Genomic DNA, 21,591 nt, shown 5'->3' on the forward strand with positions numbered 1-21,591 from the left:
AGTTATTCTAGAAATTGGAAAAAATACTTTACAGACTCGTGCACAAATAAAAATGTCAAGACTACATTTCCAAAATATAATTTAGGATGGACGCACAAATAAAAATGTAAAGATTTTTCAAAGATGCATTAATAAAAACTGAAGTTATTTTTTTATTAAATGTATTTGCTTTCTTTTTTCGCTGGAGATTTCAATTATCCTATTTCCTATTTCAATAATATGCTGGGTCTTTGTTAATTTTCTGCAATTATTTTTATGTTGTAACTTAACTGTTTACACAATATTTTTTTAAACATACCAGCATCCTGTTTTTCTTCTACATTTTATTAGTTGTTTGTGTTTTTGAAATGACAAAAATATCAACCAACTATTTTTATGAGTTTTGCTTAAAAAAGTGATTTGCGTTCAGTCAGTAAAACATAAAAAACTTGTGGTTAACGATGCCAATACAATAATAGAGTCCTTAAACAGCAATATGTTGTTCAAATCAATCTACTTCTACTAAGTATCCAGTTTATATTTGACTGCCCTTTTTGCTGGGATGTTAGATATGAAATATCGCATTTTTCAAGTATACAGCCGAAAACAAAAAAGTGCATAGTTTAGTGATGCATATAATTATTTACTAGTCGACAAATTTCTACGAGTATGTTTTTGCCGTTTTAAACAAAACTATTCAGGCCAAAAGTGCTATGCATTCTATGGCATATACAATACACAATGTGCAAATAAACTGTACAAAGGACAATTTCTGTCAATGACTACAACTATTTTTTTTATGTCTGCAAAGCATCACATATCATTTTAAATGTTTTACCAATTTCAACAAAAAAAACAAACAAAAAACTATTACCGTGCTTTACAGGATAAGACTAAATTTGAGCTGCTTTTCCAGCACAATAGCATTAACAAAGAATATTAGTATTACCCATAGGGTCATTCCATCCTTAATTTAAAGTTTTCAGAAATTTGTCCACCCATGTTTTCAGATTTTCTTTAAATTTTAGTTAATTGAAGATTTTAATAAAAAAATAAGAATGCAAAAAATTTGAGCGTTCTGTGATAAGCGGTTTCAAAGATATGACATTTTGAAATATTTTACCACTAGGTGGAAATGGGTATTTTTTGGTTCCGCTTGAGCGCTTTTAGCTCTGTTGGGGCTTAATTTTGCAGTAGAAGCCCGCAGTAAAATGCTATTCCACCATTTATGAGGTTGCTAATTTCAAAAATGATAATAAAAACAATATGTGATAAATTCTTCTACATGTAATTTACATTTAAAGTTTTCTGACTTCCGAAGACTTTTCCGAAGCTCTCTGCAATTTTTTTTCAATTTTTATGCTGGAAAAATAATCTTGAGACATCATAGTATTTGGAATTTTTAAAGTGATTATTGGTTATTTGCAATTAGTAGTTGGTTATTAAGTTTCAAATTCATGCAAATTGTGGAACAAATTAAAATACAACAATAAAAAATGGTGACACTTTAAATCAATTGATACGCTACACGGTCACAACTTCGTGTACAACTATTGTACTGACATACAATATACATTGGCAAAAATATTTACATTTAACATTCTTTACAGGATTCTAGAAAAAATTAATAGTTACAATTTTATTCAAAAGTATGAAATTTAGAAGAGATTTTGTCCTGATGCTGATACATTAATACATTGTTTTGGTTGAAGGCTATAAAACATGGATGAACGTACTTTGAGAGGGATGTTTTTGTCTAAACAATACATATAGTTCATCAATATTACACAGCAAAAGGCGTTTTTGCTCATGTATGTTCGGTCTTATGCTAACAAAATCCTTTCGGCCAGGCAGGATTCTGAAAAATGAATGGTTATCCAAATAAAAATCTTTAATCAGCTGTTTTGTTTCATCTTTTAGTTTATATTTAGCTCCAATGGGGTCTGGTTTTGCCAAAATTCCTTTCTCCAGTCTTAAATTAGCCGATTCCGAAACATAATAATTAGACACTCCAAAAAATTTACGAGTTTTTTCAAAATGCCAGGAGTGCAGCTTTAATGTCAAAATGGAAAGTTTTTCGTCACGATTAGCAGTTACTATTTTTTCTTTAAGCTCGTTCATTAAAATATCCAAATCATTTGCTTTAATTGCATTTTCCTCTTGTTGTTTTTTTGACTGTGAAGTTGATGCTTGTTCTTCATTTTCTGTTGGTATTGCAAGTGATAAATTTTCCTGGATGTTCCGGACTACATAGATACCGTGTTTTGAACATAAGATAGGCGTTGGCATTTTTTGAGGGAATGTAGTTTAACTGGTGATTTTCCCAATAGCTTTAGTACTTCATTTGACCTTTTTAATGAATTAGATTGGTTAAAAGAATCCTCTAAACTTTCTGTTGTACTTGAATCTGATGACTTACCAGAAGGATCTTTTTCAACCTGCATATTTTTGAACAACAAGCCCCAGCAATTTCGACACAATTTGTCTCCTGGTATGCTGTTAATTTACTGTGATTTCAGGTAGAGTGCCATATCCAAACTGATGATTCAGCTACCTATAGGCTTTTTTTTCTTATGTCTTTCATACACATCAGTGCACTTCATCTTTCTAGATAAAAAGTAGTCCCCTAACTGCTTTTTGTGGTGGTTGCAAATTTTGCTATCTCTTCCACAAATTTCTGAAGTTATAACTCTGATCTAACTGACTGTACGGGCTGACCTCAGGGTTGCCAGATGTAAAAAATAAAAAAAGCCAAACTCACTCTAAAAAAAGGCCAAAAAAAGCCAATCTACTACAAACTCTAACAAGCCTATGTTTTTCCTTAAATATATAAAAAATGCAATAAATGGTCATGCTGGTACATTGAAGTTCTCTTTTTGTGGCAAATTTTCTTAATTTTTTTCTCTTTTTGGAATTTTTTCTTGGCAATTTTTTTTTGTTTTCGCAATTTTTTCTTAGCAATTTTTCTCTTTTTGCGATATTTTTTGGAATTTTTTTCACTTTTTGTGTTAGTTTGATCTCTTCTTAACATAACACTCATGACATTTTGGAATAAAACGAAAAAAGCCTAAAAAAGCCAAATTTCATTTGGATTTTTTTTTTGAAAAAATAAAATCCAAAGAGGTTCAAAAAAAGCCTAAATTTTCAAATTTGGCCTTAAAAAATCTTAACTGGCAACCCTGGCTGACCTATGGCAAGTGTTTATAATATTCAACACCTGTGTTGCAAAACAATGTGTCAAGATGATGTCACAATGTAAATTGAAATCAAACAGTAAGCATTAAAGTACAGAAAACAATGAAAATCATGCTTCATGAAATTCAGCATGAGAACTTTCATTGCAATACTTCTAGAGGGGACTGCTTTAACTTTATCTACAAAATTACTAGGACCAAATCTTTAAAGTTTAAGTAAAATCAAAAGGTCATATTTTATGACCTAAAACAGCGAATATGACCGTAAACCTTCTTACATGAAGCTCATAACAATATTTATTTGATTTTACACCAAAAAAGTATGACTTTTACTGCCTCTAGTTATCAGTTATAACTTTTTAGTGTTTTAAATTTTTTTTAACTAACACAAATTTAAAACATAAAAACCAATTACTAATTGCAAATAACCAAGAATCACTTTAAAAATTCCAAATACTATGATGTCTCAAGATTATTTTTCCAGCATAAAAATTGAAAAAAAATTGCAGAGAGCTTCGGAAAAGTCTTCGGAAGTCAGAAAACTTTAAATGTAAATTACATGTAGAAGAATTCATCACATATAGTTTTAATCATCATTTTTGAAATTAGCAACCCCATAAATGGTGGAATAGAATTTTACTGCAGGCTTCTACTGCAAAATTAAGCCACAACAGAGCAAAAAGTGCTCAAGCGGAACCATAAAATACCCATTTCCACCTAGTGGTAAAATATTTTAAACTGTCATATCTTCGAAACCGCTTATCACAGAACGCTCAGATTTTTTGCATTCTTATTTTTTAAAAGAGATCTTCAATTGTACTAAGTTTAAAGAAAATCTAAGAACATGGGTTCCGGGCCTTTAAATTAAGGATGGAATGACCCCATAATAGAATACATTGAAACATTCAATTTCTGATGAGCCCAATACATTTAATAATTAGCTGTAACTTTCAAAAACTACTTTTTTAAAGAACGTTTAGGCCAGCTTAGATTCAATAGAGGCTATTTGCCCCAAAGTCAGTAAACGGCTATAGAACTAGTTTGTAACTAAGTACCTTCTTGTACTATATGCTATGACAACGTTGCAACGATTAATTTAAAGCAACACTATTGTTTGGAATAGGGTGTCGGTTAGTGTTTGGGTGGGTCAAGTCAGTATGGCAGAATGCTGGCGACTTGGCGACTATGTCGGCCGAAGAATTAGCCAGAAAACCGAAGAAATTGGTGTAAAAAAATTCAAGTAAAAAAAAAAAATTATTTTTTTTTCAAAACATTTTTTTTGAAAGTTTTTTTCCAACATCCAATTTACAAAATACCTTGTGGTTGTTTCCACACATATATAATCGCATCTATTTTTGAACAGCGGAAATATGTAATAACATTACATACTACAATTGGCAGAAATTAATTTTGATTTGTGTCATTTTGAAAAAAGTTATGGTAGTGTGAAGTACATTGTTTGGTGAGAAAAAGCCAGTGTAAGGCATATAAGACTGTTTATTATTTTAAAAAGTACACATTTTTGATCATACTATTGTTATGTGTTGGCAGTTTTACTTTGAATTGGCAAGTACTTTTATATCATGGGTTTTCAACCTTTTTTTGCTCATGGCCCACTAAATTAGAAAAAAATGGCGTTGGCCCATCATTAACTTTTAATGAAAAACACAACTTTCAACAACACAATAAATTATTAAAGCTTTACATTATTTTAAATGTGTTACGTCCCCAATACTTAAATGGCGAGCGCCATGCGAGTAGCTCAATAAATGAAGTGGGGAAGAAAATATCAAGGGCAGCCATTAGAAAAGGAGCAGTCCATAATAAAATGCGCCGAACGCGCCGAAAATTTTATGTATTACATTCCTATATCTTCTGATTTTGCGGTTTTACAGATTTTCTGAAAACTTTAAAGCCAGTCAAAGTCCTAAAAATTGTACATTTCTCGCGTTAATTCGACTGATTAAAAAGTAAAAAATGAAACACAAGTCACACGGCACACCGGTTGCATAGCAGTGGGAGCACTGTCCTAAACCAGGCAAAATTACTGCTCGCAAACAAAACAATAAACGTAACAAAGAATAATACGTAAGCAAGGCGCTTGCTACGTTTGAACAACCTTCCCGGCATCCGACCACACTTTGGGTGGCGAGAAACCTAACATATTGCAAAAATAAATGATGTCACAAAGATAACAATATGTCAAGGTGTTTGGTATTTATCTTTTGTGTTCATAGTGACATGATTTCTGATATCACTTTATGCTAAGCTCTGTGGCCCACTACTGGGCCATGGCCCATAGGTTGAAAACCTCTGTTCTATATTGAGTTGATTTCCTGTATATTAAGTTGAATTCCCCATTTCTGTTAAATGTACAGGTATAACATTTGCATCAGCATATTAAGGATGTAGCAGGCTATGCTTCTCCATCTAAGGCCTAAAGTATATTTTTGGTTGTTTAATTACGCAAATGCAAAAAATTTTTGCGCTCCGCGCGATCTTTACCCTGGTTTTGCTACGTTTATGTGTCTTTGTTTTCAACAAATCTATCCCAAAGGTAATATGCACACTATGTGGCATGTTGCACTATGACTGTGACCATTTCTATTAAATTTTATTATAAATATCATTATTTCGAGCAATATTAAATTAGAAATTTATCCAAAGAATATTTTTTCGTGCTTTTCAATCTGGTTTTGAGCAGCACGTTTTCACACAGGTTTGCCTGAAAACAGCTATCTATTTAACACTTTTAAAGCAAACATGTACGTACTTCCCCAGGCCCCAGGTTGTACCTTCACATGTTCCTTGTGTACTTGTTAATGACCTCATGTCACAAAAATTTTTGCACCTGCGGCGCTACATTTTGTTGTCTAATTTACTTATTAATAGCCTTGTTTATCGCCAAAACATGGCAAGGTTTATGGATTCGTCAAACACATCATTAAAGTTTAGGAAAGCCAAAAAGTCGAACAATTTTCGCCAAAAATGCTTGTCACCAGAAGGCTGGCAAGATTCTGCCAGCCTGGGTCAAGTATTATTACTTAATACTATTGTTTAACCTACCAAGTCCCAAACCCTCATTCTAAACCAATTATTGTTCAGCGTGGTAGTATTCCAAACCAGCAAAGTTATTGGCGCTCTTTCACTATTGTACGTAAAAATTGATAAAAAAAAAATTTTCTTCAAATGCCGTATACCACAACACATATTGTTTGGGTTAGGTTGCGGGTTAGCGTTTGGTTGAGGGTGGGTCAAGTTATTATTAATAATAAACATAATATTACTTGACCCACCTTCACCCAAACGCTAACCCGCACAACATGAGTTGTGGTATGCAGTATTATTACTATATTTTTTTGCATAACTTTTCACGTACAATAGTGAAAGAGCGCCTAGAATCCTACCACAAAGAAACACCATTTGGGTTAGGGTGCGGGTTAGCATTTGGGTTAAGGTGGGTCAAGTAATGCAATAGTGAAAGAGCGCCAAGTTATTTCCCAGCTGTTTACTGAACTTCGAAATTCGAACTACTGTAAGCGGCTTTAGCAATAAATCGTACAATAACTTTGTAGATCCGCGTACAGTAGTGTGAATTTTGAAGTTTGGCAAACAGGCGAGCCTGCAAATAGCCTCTTCGATAAATATGTTTAATCGCCCTAATTCTTTTGAAGGCCAAGCAGAGGTAGTGACAGGAGTCATAACCTTTCTATATTTATACATAATTAATAATTAGTTAATGCGGGTTTTAAGTTACGACGTTTGCTAGCTGAGTGTTATTAGAATAGAAATAATACACTGGACAAAACGTTTCCTTGCGTTCTAGAACTCCGTAAAGAAGGCTAAAGTAAATTCCAGTGCTAAATATTGACGAAAACCTCACCACATATTTGTGAAAAATTGTTGTTGAGTTCTACAACAAAATCGAAAACAAATGAAAATATAATGCCATTCAGTTCACCATAAACTAATTGTATGCTTACACTAAACAAGTAAGTAGCCAAACGACCTTAAGGCAAAGTAGGAAAAGCAAAACGACAACAAGCCTTCAGTAACCCTTGTTGTTTCGCTATTTATTACTGAGTCTTGCACGTCATCGTCTTGTCCAGGGTTGGTCTTCAGTGAAGCATAACGAAAAATCTAAAGGATGGTAGAAATAGAATTTTGACTGGTTGTGATCGGCATAATAGAATCTTTACCCAAATCCGATATTTCAAGTCAGGACGAAAAGCATAGTGATGTTGTTTGGTTTGTCTAAACTCAGGTGACCCTGCCCGAAGCTTTTTCGTTTTAAGGGGCATACATTTTTTTCATAGATGACTTAGCAACAGAGGTGCGTCATAACATCTAAACGAGATGCCACATAAACACCAAACAGTCGTTTATTTTATTCAAGATTTAGGCTGGACAGGCGTTACTTTCAATGCATAAGAAAGGCATCACGCTTTGGTGCTAAATCAACTTTATTATAATGGGCCAGGACCGGGTCATAACTAGCACCGGTTTACAGAGAGTGTTTGCGGGAAACGCAAAATATATGTACCTAGACCTATTGTGTTTATTTCTTGTTTTTTTAAAAAGATGTTAGACAGTTAGACTAAATGAAAATTGCATATACTACATAAGTCTAAACATTATAATTATAGCTTTGTGCAAAGTCGGCACTATAGCAAGTTGTCACATTACAAATGTGTAGGCCTACCTATAAGAGAAATAAATTTTATTGTTTATGAAAGTTAGCAAAACTAGTACCTTTATACTTATGATAGTATATGTGTGTTTTTTCTTCTATGGTAAGGGTGGTATGATGCCAAACCAAAGTGTAGCCTACAACTTAACTTTCTACCTGTAGGTCTACCCAGGGGCTGTTGAGTCGGAGTCGGATTAGGGACTCGACGGAGTCGGTTTGTTTTGCTGGAGTCGGATTCGGGACTCGAGTAAAACCACGTAAAACTATCCAAGACCCGAGTCCGACCTGCGCATACGCAGTAGCCTCCCAAAGTTTAAAACTGATCTTGCCGCTAACTGTTTAGCCTATAGTAAAGGCAGCATTGGTGGATATTTTCCAACCATGCATTGTGGGTGGGTGAGTTATATAACACCGGTTGACGCCCTATAAGTGGATTGCTGACAGTCGATCTTAATTTAGTTTCGTAAATCGGTGAAATGCAGGCTGTAAAGTCGCAGCCGGACTCGGGACTCGACTATCGCACATTTGGCTGGAGTCGGACTCGGGAGTTGCACTCTGATTTTTTTTATAGGCCGGGGTCGGACTCAGGACTCGGGTTATTTTTTTACTGTCTTTTAGCTTTAAATTACATTAAAATTGCATGCCAAAACATTTGATTGAGTACATCTTCATTAGAGCAGTATTTTTCACCCTTTTTGAGCCACGGAAAATTGTACCGGTATAGGCCTACACTAAAAACTATAGAAAGAAGGGTGAACCTTAATCAGCCCCGAACCTGTCAAAAAGCGGTTTACTCCAGCATGACATAACAACTAGTAATTTCAAAGAGTCAATTTATACCATATTGATATTTGATGCAGTTTGCAAAGTAGTCCATTTCATATTATAGGTTTAAATTCTCCGAAACCAGAACTAAACCGGTGTCGGCAGAAACTGAGAACTTGAACCAAAGCTGACGTGAAAAAAAAAACGCCTCGACTACGTGATAATCAACTTTATAAAATAAAACAAAAACTAACATGCAATATTAGGCCTATTCAAAATATTAAATTTCTTGTGGAAAACCATTGCATCAGCGCTCGTGCTTCAAAACTTTTTTTCTATAGTAGCGGCCACTAAAATCGCTCAAACAATTGTTCGGGAGACAGATAGGCTATAAAAAATATATTAATAAAGGAAGCCAATAGCAAAAGAGGCGTTTCATTTAAAAAAATGATGTATTACATTGCTTTTTAGTTCTTAACGGTTTCCTAAAATATCTTAAACCGGACACAGTCCTCAAAATTGCATTCCCTCAGAGGATCAAAGCACTTTAGTGGCATTCGAAAAGTAAAACCTTACACATGTGTATTGTAGCGCCTAACTGATTTTTGGAAACCGTCAGCAGGAAAGTTTAATTTATACAATGCGAATAGGGAAGAATAATATTACAGGGGTTCTAGTGTATTGGATTATTTCCTTTCCACTTTAAAACCATTGTTGCATACTTTAGACGTGCTACTCATGTGGTAGTTTTTAGTTTGTTGAAAAACTATTTCGAAACTGGACTTCATACGATCGAACATAGCATCATCGGCTGGATTATTGCATACGGTAAAACTGCCGGCCTAGCTGTACAATTTTGTGTTAATTATTAAAAAGCTCCCTAAAAAAAAACACGTCGGGGAACATCGCGGCACACCGGAAGCAGAGTACTGCGTTGAATCAAATAATGCGGAATTACCCCTGTTGGCCGAAATTTTTGTGACCTTGATTCAAACAAGGGTTCCTACACACTGGTACGTGGACCATTAAGGGAGGCCTAATCGAAATATTGGTGTATATTTTGAATATTGGAATTAATTGGGTAAAAAGAAAAAATTGAAGAGAAAAAACAAACGCTTTGCGCCTTCTTGTAAGCGTTTAGACCTCATTTCACTTTCACATTTGTTGAAAAGAAAACAGTAGGTTTCTTTTAGGTTGTTTATAGAGAATCCGTGTTTAAAAAGTTTAGGAATACCTGGATTGAAGCAACAAAATAACTATTTTTATTCAACTTTTTATCTTAGGTATCCTGATTAATCTTCGGCAATACTTTCACTTATTGACTAAAAAGATTTTTCGGTCGAACTTAATAGTTCATCAGACCCACTTGGAGTGTAATCGCTAACGACATCATACATGCAACGCATCTGTAACATACCACAATATAACGGAAAGCGATAAGCGAAACGGGATGCCTGTTGTCAGTAATCTCGTCATTTTTCAGGGACGAAAAAGCAACCCATTTAAAATGTATCGCGATGTCACTAAATCGATAAAACTTTGAAGAGTATTTTCTGAAACCAAAAGTTGTAGGAATGGTCTGAAATAACGGTTTTGGTCAAAAGGCGAGTACGATTGACACATTCTTTTAGTATAGCGGTGTCTAACAATTAAACGGGTCGAGTTGCGCATTTCAATTAATCCAATCATTACTCAGGCTTATACAAAACCGAATTAAAAATGAATGCGCCAATTGGTGTTACCGTGACAAATTGTGTGTTTTTACAGCAACTAAAAACGCCTAAATAATAGCGGAACGCCAATGATTCTAAAAGCGAATTTTAAGAAAACGAGAGCTTGATTTTACAATATAAACTATAAAGTTTAAAACGCGAAATGCGTATAAATGAACAGAAAAGCACAACGTCGACTTACTCTTGAATGTGTTTTTTTTAAGCCGTGCGAAATTTTGCTAAACTGCGAACAATGCTGATCGCAAATCATCTGGTCGCAGTTTGCTCTAAAGTTAGAGTTTGCAAGAAAGGGGTGCGTTTCACTGTGTGAAGATATAACTATTGATAGACTGGCAGGTTTCACGCAAACAAAAGCTTGGTAGAAGATTCGAAGATTATTAACCGATTATAACCTGGCTCGTCAAGTTTTGTCCTAGAATTGAAGCATTCGACTTATCGCTAATTAAAGCAGTACGCTAATAAGAGAATACACTTTTACGCGGCAGTGATTGTGCGGCCTGGATATTGAAGTCAACTAGAAAGCAGCTTGCAAAAAAAAATTGCCAACTTCTATTAAAAATGCTTCAAGTAAATATTGGATTATTTTTTAATTTAAGAAACGGGCGATGGGGGGACTGCAGGCTGATAAAATTATGTGTTGAAAATGATTGCCAAAAATTTGCGTCTTTTGTGAGCGTGCATATTGGCAACTGCGTACGACTGTATAGTGTATACGTGTCAAACGAGGTGCTGTCTTTGTGTTTTCCGCCGCTCAAGAAGTCAAAGTCAATCGCCCCGTTTCGGAACTCGCTAATCGGAACGCAATTACAACAAAGTCGGTCGACGATCGGCCGTCGCATCTGAGTCTTTTCACGTCGCGCGGGGCGACACCTATCGACGAGGATTGGCGGCAAAGCTGGCCAGTGACCGTCTCGTCACTCTTCTATCATCTGCGAGCAATGCCCGGGGTTGCCGGTGCTGGTAATGGCCACTTCGATGCCGTGCGATTGCAGCATCTGTCGGAGGATGTTGTTCTCCTGCTTCTTTTCTTCGAGCTGTCAAGGCGAAATAAACGACGAAAGTTACTAATAGCGCCAGAAAAAGTCGTGTATTTTTGGGGGTGGTACAGAAAGGTATAAAGCTGTCAACAATAAAAGAATTACGTTGTTATAAGCCCTATTTAATAATTAATAAAGTCATAAAAAGTTAATTTTCTGTGATAGGTCATAGAATATGACTTTTCATTTTTAATTTAAAAGACAAAGATTGAGCTTTAGTAAATTCGTAAATGTAGTTTAAGCATTTTCAATACAAATATTAAAGCCTTTATAATCGACAAAATCGACATTCAGCAAAATGTTGATTTTATCGAATATAATGGCTTTTAAGATTTCTGTGTATTGTGCTCCATAGTTTAAGCAGCTCCTGAAGACAATTCAATTATAATAATTTGTGGATGACCATCACAAGAAACAAGATAGTTTTTAAGATAACGTTTAGATAAATGTGATTCTTGGTTAACGGAATTTCATTTCGCTAAAATTGGGATATAAATAAATCAAATATGGCACCATATTCTATTGTTGTTCAACAGGAAATAACGCACACGAGACAGTTTTATTAGCCAGACTTTGGACAGTAGGTTATAAGGGCTTGAGTTGTTTTGTGCAGCAAGCTAGAAATAATCTAATCACAGGTTGTCGAACGAAGCAAATGATTTTCTAGTATAAAACAACAACATCATACTTGTAGTCGAAGCACTTCATGGTCCAATTGAATTCTTTCAAATTCTTTTAGATTGTCAGAAAAACGTTGATTGGCTGTTTGAAGGTCCAAAATGTAGTCACACGTCTTTGCAAGAATTCCACCTTTGCTCTACAATGTGTTTAAGAGAGAACATGAAACAAAACTTTAATTAACTTCGTACAATAAAATCAGTTCCCGCGTGTTACACGGTAGTTTAAAACGTCAGTTATTCACACTATAACAAAACTCTATTGTATATACAAGATTTCGTACAGAATTGAGGTATTCGTTATTCATATTAAACGTAAGAAAAGAACAACAATACATTTACAGGATTGCTGCACAAATTTATAAAAACAGTCAAAGACTTTTCAAAGAATATTTTCTAGGATTTCAAATACCTCAAAAAATTGGATCGTTTAACGTTTTTTTAATTCAATTCAAAAACAAATCAGAATAAATGCCTAGGTCAACTAACAGTTTTTTAAGTTGTCTTTTTTCTGGCACATGACTTAAGTTGCACATAAAAGATTTTTATTTAAAGACACTTTATTTCAATACGTAAATCAATTTAAAGACTTTGTGGCAACACTGATTCAATGTTTGTTTAACAATTAAAAAACAGGTACACAGGTCCAATAAATACTATTGTGGCACTTTACTGAAAGTACAAGGCCTGATTTAAGCACTTGTACAATTTACCTGTCCTTGCTTGGTGTGGTCGCTCATGCAGTCAGGAACTAACTTGGAGAGCTTCGTAATCCAATTGTTGATTTTATCTCGGCGTCTTCTTTCCACTAAAAAGTTAAATACGATAAGTTTGGACTAGCATTCCAGACCTAAGAGAATCAAAAGCTCTTTGTACAAACGTAATAGTTCTTCTAATTTAAAGCATACAAAGGCAACATCACAAACAAATTAATGATAAGCGATTCTACTGAATACAAGGTGAGTTTTATAACACCTATTTTTTTATGTTTTAGTATTAACCATTTTATTACCTTCATTGTGCTGTATTCTTCGAGTACTGTCCCTTACCACAACACCACCGGTCCCAGCAGTAGAACTAATCTTCCTAAGAAACAGTATTAAGTTTGTAAAAATGTTATCTATTTTTAGGCACAATACTGGTTATAGTAGGGGTTGGGAACCTATGGCTCGCGAGCCATATATGGCTTTTTTCATGATTTAATCTTTCACGCAGAGACACATCTTCCCAATCATAATAAAACTGCAATGTTTGACAAATTTAGCCAGTGATTTTTTTAGCGGTTACAGTGCTGTCTTTTTAAAGGGCAAAATTTGAATTATTATTTTTGCCAACCTAAAGTATAGATATTAAAAAAATATATAATATGGCTCTCATGGAAATACAACCAAAAACATCCAATTATTATGGCTCAATAAGCTGCAAAGGTTCCCGACCCCTGATTATAGTTTGTTCCATATAATTAAAACCAAACCTACTTTTGATAAAACTAATATATATATAGGTTTTTGTTGTCTAGTTTTATGCATTTAATTAAATAGAAGTAGAAATTTATTTAAACAGTTTCAGGATGTCTTAAAATAAATAGTTTTCAAGCATTTTGCAAGGCAACCACTTCAGGGGACAACATCACACCAGCAAGTACCATTACATTCGAAGTACCCTTTTGTTGAAAACAAAACTTCGACTTACTGGCCAAACTGGTCCCTTGGTACAAGAGATCTGTTGCCGTGGGGTTGGATCATGTCCTGTGGCGACATCATAAAATACACTTGGCCTGTTTAGAAAGCAAGAATACAGCTATTATGAGAATATAATGTTATATAGTTGAATAGGATTAAACCGAGCTAAAAAACGAAAACAACTGTTCTTGTTTTTAAAGAAAACAGATGCTTTTGATAAAGATAATTTAACAGAAAATGTACCGAAGTTTTAAGAGTCATATGACACTACATGCCATTGTGTGCATAGCACTTTTGGGCAGACAAAAACGTAGTAAAATAGAGGTAATGGTTTGGTGGCCCAGAACCCGGCCATGTTTTTAAAAACTTGCTGTGTTATGTAAGTAATAAAACCAAAAGTGTTATAACATTATGGGCTGCATTAAAAGGTTGGCAGGCCAGACGCTGTGCAGGCCTGTTTCAAACAAATCACCTTTGAAGCTAAAAAAGCATGGTACCAGAAGTGAACATTTTGAAAGTGCAATAGAATCCCTATTTATAGTTCATTTACAAATGTTACTATAATTAAAATGGGCAAAACTAATGCAACATTGAGTAAACATGTGCTGAACAGATAGAAAGTACAAATAATTTCCAAAAACAAATTGGGAGACTGACTGTCAAAGTGCATATGAAAACAGCATACCAGCGGAAACATTCTGTTGGTCTCCGTTGTCATTAGATACGTTCAAGTCCGTACTCTCGCCAGTGCTGGTAGCAGTTGAGGGAAAATAAGAGAACTTTGTATTTTGTCCGGCTGCTACTGTGTTTGACGAAGACGCCTCGCCCTCCCCACTAAAAGGATTGCTAACCAAAGCAACCTAAGAAACGGCATAAAAAATACTTCACTAATAGTGCATTCTCAGTATTTGGTTTAAAAAAAATATTAATTGCTAAATAATTGACACTGATACACAGGGTTAAGATTTTGCACTTGCAAATAATTAGCTTTAAGTATTGAGTAACAGCCGTTAGGAAATATTAGTTGTTGGTATTAAACAGGCAGTTTTGGTTTGGTATTGACCAAATGCATTACATATGGTAAAAGTCCAATGATGCAATCAGTATTTCTAGAAACAATGAGGTGGTCTCCAGTTGCTTAGGAAATAGGTATTTTGCCAAGCATACAATTTGTTTTGACTGAGCTAGGAAGGAAATTGACATATGACATGCCAACATTTTTGGCAAGCATTAGTTCTTTCAGTCGAGTGATGATTTAAAAAGTTTACCATAAAATGACGAAAATTACTAATACTGATATATCTGTCAACCATTTTTGCAATTGCTTTTAAATTTGCATTAGCTTTTAAGTGGCTTAACTGAAGTACATTAAAAAATCATTGCCCCTTCAGACAGTGAGTTGAACCCTGACAGAAACTAACAAAAAAATATTGACACTTAAAAAGAGGAGGGTTCCTACCCCCAATCCCCTGGATAGCATAGCACATATAAACTTTTTACTAATAGTTTTATCTTGTTTCTAACCTGTTGTTGCCCTGTGGTATTTCCCCCGGTTGGAGACAATATGTTTGGGATGCCATTTGTTGTAACAATGCTTAAAGTTGCCTGCTGGTTGTCCTCAGAACCTCCCACCTGGACCACTCTGTAAGTTACCTTGAAAAAAAGTATTGCAATGGGTGGCACATTATGATCTAAATCTTATATATATATATATATAGTGCTTTATTGTGATGTTTAAAATAAAATATTGGATCCGTATGATTAGAATCTTGTTGTAGTATTTAAATACAAATTTTCTATTTAAAAAAATGTAATTCAATAAGCTTTAAAATAGCTTTTAATTGTATTTTTCAATGCAGAAGGTGGACTCTGATTTTTAAGGAGTGGATAGTTTAAACAGGTTCCTATTGGTGTGGTGAAATATTTATAATGCCTGCTTAAATATGGCCAGTTAGTGATACAGATGGACGCCAATGTAAGGGTCTGCGTAGGAACTTGGGGTGCTCACCTCTTAAATAATGGGGAATATAAAAAATATATTCTGTATTTATGTTGACTCACCATGTACTGGGGTTCATAAAAACAGTTTTAAGTTTTTCCTGTCTTATGCTTGATGTTCCTAATATCCTACCATTTCGTTACTTGTTCAGCCAAAATTTTTCCGCTTATTGTCAACTATTGATGTTCTTAGAGACCACCAAATGTTTATAAAGTCTGACGAATATATTTTAATTAAAACAGAAAATCTTATCTAGTTGTTTTTGTATTCCATGCGTTGAAAGGCCACTCGTGTTTGAGATTGAGTAATGTGGTGAGTTTTTACAAGCATATCATGTTTAACATTTTTTTTTAAGGTTGAGCACCATTGGCATTACTGGTTTGTTTTAAAGATGTCTGGAGAACAACAAAATGCGCAAACTGTAAAACATTTGTGGCTTTAATTTAAGTCATTCCACAGACATATGAATATTTAGCAAACTGCAAGATTGTAGAAAGATTAAGTAGTCTCTAAACATATTTTTGATAGACAGCATAAAAGGTCTAAATCGCATGAACACTAAAAATTGCTGAAATTTCATTTAAAACTGCAAAACTTCAATCATGTGATGTGATGCATTGGGCACATAACAGAGATTTGCATATTGCTTGCACTTATAGCCTAACTAAACAGAAATTGCACTTTATAGAGTTTATAATGTCAGTCATCTGGTGCAACATGGTATGATGGAGCTTTTGAGGTGAAAAGTTTCCTTGAAACCAATAAAAACGTATTAATATTTCAAACAGAAGTAGTAAACTGAAAATTGTCTTAAATTGTGGGCGTCATCAGGCAACCATAAAATGTTGTGCAGGCCGGATTTAAGAGTTTAATATCCAACCATACAAAAAAAGAGCCATAAAAAACTTAATATACTAAGATTCAATATTCTGGATTTGTCATTTTAGAATCAAAATGTACTATTCTAAACAACCTAGGGATTAAAATTCAGCTTGTCCTATGGGAAAAATTTGAGGGCTAATAATACAAATGTTAACAGACAACACAGAAATACTCCTACATTCCTTAAGCCTCTTACAGACCAGGAAACTGCTTTGCTTAACACTTACATTGGTAGAAGGACAACGGGGGTTTCTAAATAAAAGACAACAGGGGTTTCTAAAGGCAATGAGTAAATGGAAACTCACATTTGCTTTGTTATCTTTTGTGCAACAACCAAGATCAATTCGTGCAATGTAAACTGATGTGATGACAATAAAGCCAAAAATATTAAGGACAAAGCAAAAATAGTGTTTCAATAAAGCATAGATTGACATTTTGTTTGGTTTTGAAGCTGCATAACCTTTGCAAATAGAAGAAACCCTGCTTACTTGGCCGTTGTCACCAGATCGAAACTGGTAAGTCTGTATTCCTGACTGCTGCCCATCTCCTGACATGGCTGCCTGATCATCGGGACCAAGGTCTTCATTGACATTTACATCTATATATATATGAAAAAATATGAATAGTGAAAGATACATACACATATGTGTATAACCATTGTGACCTGGCCCTTCGAAAGTCGATTTTTGATCAATGACAATGGCTTATGCAATCAGTATTATAGCACACTGCAAGACTTTCATAAACTAACCAAATCAATTGATTTAAATGATTTTCATTCAAACAAAACAAGTTTTGCAAACAACCAGCCTGTGGTGAGGTTTGAACCCACAACCTCAGCCTAACCGGTATGAAACCATAATTTTTATTTTCATATTGCTTCTATAAATAGTTTAATAAGCACAGTAAAACAACTACTGTACTTTAAAACACTTTGGTTAAAACAATTATATGTAGTTAATTAGAAAAAAACAAAAACATGTTTTGCTTTTGTATTCGAGTAACAGTTATGCCTTTCAGAGGGATTCAAACTTCACTCCAACAGAGAGTACAACTGCATACAATCCCTGCAGTCCAAAATTTCAATCAGGGTGTGCAGCAACAAAATTTTGTGTATGCACTTTAAGTGTGCTCTTTTAACAGGGCAAAAATATTTAAGCGTGCAGTTTTGTAAAAACAGGTGTTAACACAAATTACATTTTCAAAAACTTGAGTACCTGACAGACAATTCAGCTGAGCCAGTGATAATGTGAAGTTACAATGGTTTCAATACTAACCGTGCATTAGGTCTGTTGATGTTTCCTCATCAAGGCTGTCCCTGTGTTTTTCACTGTACAAAAAGGATTGCAATACTCGTGAAAAAGGAGAATGAAACTAAACTGCTAATTAGCAATTCAACATTACAAAAATATGTATGTCATTATCTTACCTATTTTACTCTGATTTTAAAACAAACCAGCTTGTGTATCTGGTTAAAAAAATTGGCGCTGGTCTAGAATCCTACCACAACGAAACACCATTTGGGTTAGGGTACAGGTTAGCGTTTGGGTTAAGGTAGGTCAAGTATTATTATTAAATTTGGAACATAATAATACTTGACCCACCCACACCCAAACGCTAACCCGCATGCTAACTCAAATTTTGTGCATTGATTTTAGAACTGTGGTAGGATTCTAGACCAGCGCCAAAAGACTTACAAACAAGACAGAAAGAAACATAAATTAGGTAGGTTGAAGCCTTTTTTAAGAGTGCAAGTGTTAACTAGGTCATTTGGTAAAGAGTGTGGCAACTTCTTTAGCAACTGTAGTTTCGAATCATAAACAACCAATCCCCAAACTTAACTTAACTATTTGTTAACAAATTTACCTGTTTTCCAAGGCTTGGTCCAAAGAAATGTCCATTACAGCGCTTTGGACATTTAAATTGCACGCAAAAAATCACGAGTTTAGGTCACGGGAACAAACAAGATCATGTGATTTCTTGCTAAGGGAGTAGTAACGTTCGCTCAAAACGATCTTTACATATTCATCCGCCAATAAATTATTGGTAAAACATGCAAAGTAATACTAAACGGCGGTTACAAAAATTAAATTATGATATAGATAAATTTTTGGAATTTATTTATATTTTTTCGACAAAATTACTTTTTTTAATAAAAAAATTACACAAATTTAATATATCATACATGTTTGTAGGACAACCTATTTGAAGTCAAGGTAGGTGCATTTATTTTTCCTGTCCTGCATATAAATGTTTTTAACCAAGGAATTGTGTGCATTAAACCGCACATTATATGGCAATGTCAATGATTCTGAACTTGTTGAAATTTTACGCTGTTTGCAATTTGAACTTTTTTTTTCTAATTCGACGAGCACCTTTTCGAAGAGAATATTATTTTGGCGGATCGTATAATTTTGCTGCCAGCTGTGAAGATTACTGACCAACGCTACAACGTTAAAGAAAATTCAGAAAATTTTAGTTTAAACGCATTGCTTCGTGAATTACTTCAATCTGGTTCGTATAAACACGGCTCAAGCAACGTAAAAATCCTACCTGCTGATTTTGTGACATAAACAAACAAATAATTGTCCAGAAAGATTGAAAAATGTAACTCACCGTTTCGGATCTTTGCAAAACTAGTATAAAGAATTAAGAAACTTTTGGTTCGTTAATTGAACAAAAAACAAACAAACAAGTCATAAATGTATTACTCGATACCCCAGTGGTCCTCAAACTTTTATTTTCGAATTCCTCAATTACAAACCCGAATAATGTTAATTCCTCCCCAGGAAAAACACAAGGTATTCTATTGTTACTATGATGTGATTTGGACGCGCTAATCGTCGAAAAATTCTGTTTGTTTGATCGTATAACGTAGGTATTTATGTTAGACCTATATATTGCCTGCAGTGGTGTACATTGTTTTAAAGGCTGTAATTGTGAAGAAACAATAGACTAATTATGTAACTGTGAAGAAACAATAGACTAATATGTAACTGTGAATAAACAATAGACTTAGATAATGGGCTTAATAGACTTTTTACAACACCAACAATTACAGTTAAATATGTATTTCATTGCTTTAACTGATTAAATAACCTCCCCAATTTCTCCCTGGAACAAATTTCCTCCCCAAATTTAAAAGTTCCAACCTAAGAAAGATAAGTGGCTAACTTTGAGGACCACTGGTATACCCAATAATACTCTGACATCGTGTTTCGTTTGGTCTGCCAAAATTTCATAAAACTGCAGATGAGAATTAATTTTTTTTACACAAACTTAATCTTACGTAGCCTATATAAATTGTCAGACATCACATTTAAAAAAATAGCTTCTTTGGTAGTTATGTTTGTTATAGGGCTACCATATTTTCAATACCAAAAAAGAGGACATTTTTTTGCCTGAAAGTAGAACGACAGTAGAATTACGTTTGACAAAATCGTGCCATATTCACAAGTAATGCATTCAGCTTCGAAATTAATACATACCTTTCTGAAACAAGGATACTTCTGGCGTAGCACATCAGTAAACAGAGTTTTCCTCTTCGGCATTATAATTTACAGCTTTTTTTGCTTTATGGTTGTCTATATTTAAAGAATAATGGAAGCATCTGCTGAAAACCACCTAGTAATTCTTAACCTTTTTCAGCTGCGCCCTCATTTGGTAATTTTCCTATGCCTTGCGCTTCCCCTCCCCCATGTGAACCTACGAAAAGCAATTTGGCATTTTCAATTAAACATTACTGAGAAAAATTGAAAATAGTGAAGTTTGTTGTCGGTCGCGCTAAGCGAAAAAATGAGTTTAAAATGGTTGAATTGACGCTAAACTGTAAATTCATGAGGCTTTTTGCATTGGGCAAACAACAAATTGCTCGTGCACGAGCTAATTTTGACAAACGTGTTGTGAGAGTATATTTACTCCACAATTGTAAGGCTGTGATGTCGAGAGCAAATAAAAATGTTAAACGCAAAAATTAAGCATTGCGTTATCGTGTTTCAAAATATGTGATGAGTGACGACACACAATACAACGGAAATATTGCAAAAACATTATCGATTCGCGCAAAAAAGTTCAAGTCCCCCAGTTGCTATAGTCTGTTCTCATATATAAAATATGGATAAAAATAGTTCGAACGGTGGATGAGTTTTATCGTTTATCTATAAGTTAGCAAAAAATTAAATATGGCCGTTATACCTTCGATGATATGAAAACATGCAATGGCACTTAAAGAGACTTTGTGCTAAAAAAGTTAATAAACGTAAAAAACACAAGATTCGCGCGGAGCAGGAATTTTCTTTGCAGTTTCAATATTAAAGTTGGTAAAAAGAGTTTGTACAGCGCTAAAAAGAGTTTGTACGAGTGGTGTACAACCCAAACGAAACCATAGAATCATTACATAAAATTTAACTAGAGCTCACGGCCCCTAAGAATTGCTTGGCGCCCCCCGGTTAAGAACCGCTGTTATAGACTAATTAGACAAGCTTCAGTAAGAAATAAGAACATAGCCTAACACACAGTAACACTGATAATATAGGATAGGCTAAGCCTACAAAATTTCATAACTTTTATTAATGGGCGTTTTTAGATGTGAGGTTCTGTTGCCATTTTTCTGGTGCAATGTTTGCAATAACAATTAAGAAGGTAGGGCAATTTGTTGGAAAACCTATTTTAAACCAGCAATTCGGCATATTTCATGGCTACAGTATATTTTTTGAATTAAATACAACGTCTCGCCTAAAAGTCTTGTTAAAAGTAAGTACCGAAAATGCGAAAAAAAAGTAACTCGAAATGCGAAAATTTTTTTTACATTTTTGAGCGTCCTCGGAGGACCATTCAGTTTTTTTGAGAAAAGAGGACTAATCCTCCTAAAAGAGAAAATATGGTAGGCCTAGATGGTTATCTAACTTTTTGACCACCTATACCCGTTTCCTGTAGTTAGGTTTTCGTGTTATA

General features: G+C 34.4%; 1 protein-coding gene across 1 annotated transcript; it reads right to left on the bottom strand.

Moving 5' to 3' along the window:
- Positions 1-10,884: 10,884 nt before the first annotated feature.
- Positions 10,885-18,603, bottom strand: LOC146140860 (upstream stimulatory factor-like). The gene is made up of 10 exons (XM_083391980.1): positions 18,505-18,603; positions 17,916-17,968; positions 17,127-17,236; positions 15,282-15,410; positions 14,443-14,617; positions 13,768-13,852; positions 13,088-13,161; positions 12,789-12,883; positions 12,087-12,215; positions 10,885-11,395 (listed from the first exon to the last, which is right to left on the bottom strand). The coding sequence occupies exons 1-10, from the start codon at positions 18,537-18,539 to the stop codon at positions 11,276-11,278; spliced, it is 1,005 nt and encodes a 334-aa protein (XP_083248106.1). The 5' UTR covers positions 18,540-18,603; the 3' UTR covers positions 10,885-11,275.
- Positions 18,604-21,591: the final 2,988 nt, after the last annotated feature.

The sequence above is a fragment of the Ascidiella aspersa genome, chromosome 6 (genome assembly GCF_963924565.1).
Source record: "Ascidiella aspersa chromosome 6, kaAscAspe10.2, whole genome shotgun sequence".
NCBI classification, from domain to species: domain Eukaryota; kingdom Metazoa; phylum Chordata; class Ascidiacea; order Phlebobranchia; family Ascidiidae; genus Ascidiella; species Ascidiella aspersa.

Coding starts and splice junctions, on each gene's coding strand:
- LOC146140860 (XM_083391980.1), bottom strand. CDS start 18,539: ATGGACATTTCTTTGGACCAAGCCTTGGAAAACAG. Junction 12,884..13,087: donor AAGAATACAGCACAATGAAG/GTAATAAAATGG, acceptor TTAACTTTTTAG/TGGAAAGAAGACGCCGAGAT. Junction 12,216..12,788: donor ACCACACCAAGCAAGGACAG/GTAAATTGTACA, acceptor AACACATTGTAG/AGCAAAGGTGGAATTCTTGC.